General features: G+C 64.0%; 1 protein-coding gene across 1 annotated transcript; it reads right to left on the reverse strand.

Annotated features, from left to right (window-relative positions):
* Window positions 1-6: 6 nt before the first annotated feature.
* On the reverse strand, window positions 7-2,585 carry MSX1 (msh homeobox 1). Its single transcript, XM_019553468.1, has 2 exons — window positions 2,107-2,585; window positions 7-491 (listed from the first exon to the last, which is right to left on the reverse strand). The coding sequence occupies exons 1-2, from the start codon at window positions 2,558-2,560 to the stop codon at window positions 61-63; spliced, it is 885 nt and encodes a 294-aa protein (XP_019409013.1). The 5' UTR covers window positions 2,561-2,585; the 3' UTR covers window positions 7-60.
* Window positions 2,586-2,591: the final 6 nt, after the last annotated feature.

Below are 2,591 nucleotides of genomic sequence, written 5' to 3' on the forward strand. Positions count from 1 at the left end.
GCAGCGCCGGGCCGGGCCGCAGCGAGCCCCGCGGCCGGGAGCCGGGACCCGGGCGCGGCCCTAGGTGAGGTGGTACATGCTGTAGCCCACGTGCGCCGTGTACAGTCCCACGGGCGACACGGGCAGCGCCGCGCGCTGGAAGGGGCTGGAGGCGCCGTAGAGCGAGGCGCCCGCCACGGCCGGGCCGCCCAGGGGGAAGGAGAGGCCGAAGGCGGCGGGCGGCAGCATGGGCTTGGCTGCCATCTTCAGCTTCTCCAGCTCGGCCTCCTGCAGTCTCTTGGCCTTGGCGCGCCGGTTCTGGAACCAGATCTTCACCTGCGTCTCGGTGAGGCTGAGCGAGCTGGAGAACTCGGCGCGCTCGGCGATGGACAGGTACTGCTTCTGCCGGAACTTGCGCTCCAGCGCCAGCAGCTGCGCCGTGGTGAAGGGCGTCCGCGGCTTCCTGTTGGTCTTGTGCTTGCGCAGGGTGCAGGCCGGGGGGCTCAGCCGCCCTGCAGCGGGGCGGGAGGGGACACAAGCACAGGCTGGTTAGCGACGCCGGGCCCCGGGCAGCCACATCCCCGCGCAGCGGCCTGGGCGCTGGGGCGCACCCACTCTGCCCCCGCCTGGCCGCGCCCCCGGCCTCGCACCCCCCTCCCCCCGGAGGGGCTGGCTGGCAGCTCCAGGCAGGTCCCCACTGCTCTCCTGCAAGCAGCTGGGAACTCACTGCAGCACGGGGCACAAGCAACCCCCCCCCCCGCCCCCAACTGCTGGGTGTCCTCTTTATTTATTGGATTAACTACCCAAATAAACCAGGCAGCGGCTCTCAGACTCGCGCCCTCTTCCTTAGGCCCCTGGGAAACAGATTAAGCATGTAATTAATTATGAGCTCTGAATTAACACTGCCGCTCCGCCGCCTGCTGCTTCCTCTGCCCTCCTTTAACATTTTAAAAACGGGGCTCCGACCCTCAGCCGCTTCCACGGCTAGTTCGTAAAATGCTTTTATTTCGCCCAATAAAGGGTTGGGACCCAGGAAAACAGGCGCCCAATCCGCCCGGAAAGCCTCCTCTCGGGTGGGGAGAAGCACGTCTTGGAAAGAGGCCGCCACAGGCCCAGCTTTTGCGGGACAACATGGATGTCAGCTCGAGGTCTGCCTCACTGCTCCCGCAGGCAGGACCCGGCGGGGCGCGGCCGGCACAAGAGAAGATACGAGTCTGCGCTCAGTTTGGGGGCTTCTCCCCACTATAGTATAGTATAGTATAATTAAGTGGTAAACACTCCTCTTGGGGATTCGTTAGTTTTCAAAATAAACATACTTCAATGCCAGGCCACTAGGGTCCCGATGCCTTACAAAAGTCCCAGGACGGCAGCATCGGGAATGAACTCTAATCTATGCATAGTCAGAGGATCAATCAATCATCTATCTATCATTTGACGATGCATAGATACACACAGTATATCGTCAAATGAATGCATAGATAGATATAGATATAGATACAGATATAGATATTCTGATCGATGCTGGCCAGAAGAATCATCTATATATAGATATAGATATGTCTATCGATAGATATATCTAGTTATAGATACAGATAGAGTGTATCTAAGATCTATATGCATCTCTTTCTAGCTATATCTATATATCCGTATATCTATGCATCTAGATACACACACACACACACACACACACACACACACACATAGTGTCTTACACACAAATCATTTATAAGCGATGCACTATGGAGCCTATGCAGAGGCCCACTTGCAGGCCCGCGGAGAGGCCGGACGCGCCGGGCCGCAGGAGCTGTCCGCGGAGGAGCCAGCCGCTCCCTTGCACTTGCAGCTTGGCTGCCGCGAAGCTCGCGCGGCCCGGCGCTGCTCTCCGGAGGGAAGAGGCACGCGGGGGTGGGCGGGCAAGGTCATCGGAAGAGGAAGCGGCGGCGGGAGCCCGGGCGGCTCGGACGCAGCGCGCTGGAGGACGCCGCCCGGCGGCCCCGTGGCCAGGCGCGGGGCTCGGCTCTGGCCCCGCTGCCGGGGGCGGGGGGGAGCGACGCGGATCTCGCGGCAGGGCCCGGCGGAGGCCTCGCACGCGGAGCCCCGGCCCCGCACGCGCGAGCTCCTACTTACGAGGCGGCGTCGGGGAGAAGCGCGGGCTCTGCATCCAGGCCGTCCGCTCCTGCTTCTCGGGGCTCTCCTCTTTGACCAGCGCCTCGTCGGGCAGCGGCACGAGTCCCCCGACAGCAAAATGGCTGTTGATGGGCAGCGGGGAAGCCGGCGCCTCCGCCGCCGCCAAGGAGCCCAGGCGGGGGCTGAGCGCCTGCTGCGCCGACGTGCCCGCGCCCAGCGGCACCGCCACCTCGGGGTCCCGGCCCCCCGGCCGCCGCCGGTCGGCCATGAGCGCCTCCACGCTGAAGGGCAGCAGGGAAGGGGGCACTTTGGGCTTGTCGCTCTCCTCCTCCCCGCCCATCGCCGCCGCGCTCCCCGGGCCGCCGCCGCCGCCGGGCTTGTTGAAGGCAGACGCAGGGCCCTCCTCCAGCTTGACGCCGCTCTGTGCCGCGCTCATAGCAACGCCCGGGGCCATGCAGAGGCAGAGCCCGAGGCAGAGGCAGTGG

The sequence above is a fragment of the Crocodylus porosus genome, unplaced genomic scaffold (genome assembly GCF_001723895.1).
Source record: "Crocodylus porosus isolate Cpor-Errol unplaced genomic scaffold, CroPor_comp1, whole genome shotgun sequence".
NCBI lineage: Eukaryota > Metazoa > Chordata > Crocodylia > Crocodylidae > Crocodylus > Crocodylus porosus.

Coding starts and splice junctions, on each gene's coding strand:
- MSX1 (XM_019553468.1), bottom strand. CDS start 2,560: ATGGCCCCGGGCGTTGCTATGAGCGCGGCACAGAGCGGCGTCAAGCTG. Junction 492..2,106: donor CTTCTCCCCGACGCCGCCTC/GTAAGTAGGAGC, acceptor GCCCCGCTGCAG/GGCGGCTGAGCCCCCCGGCC.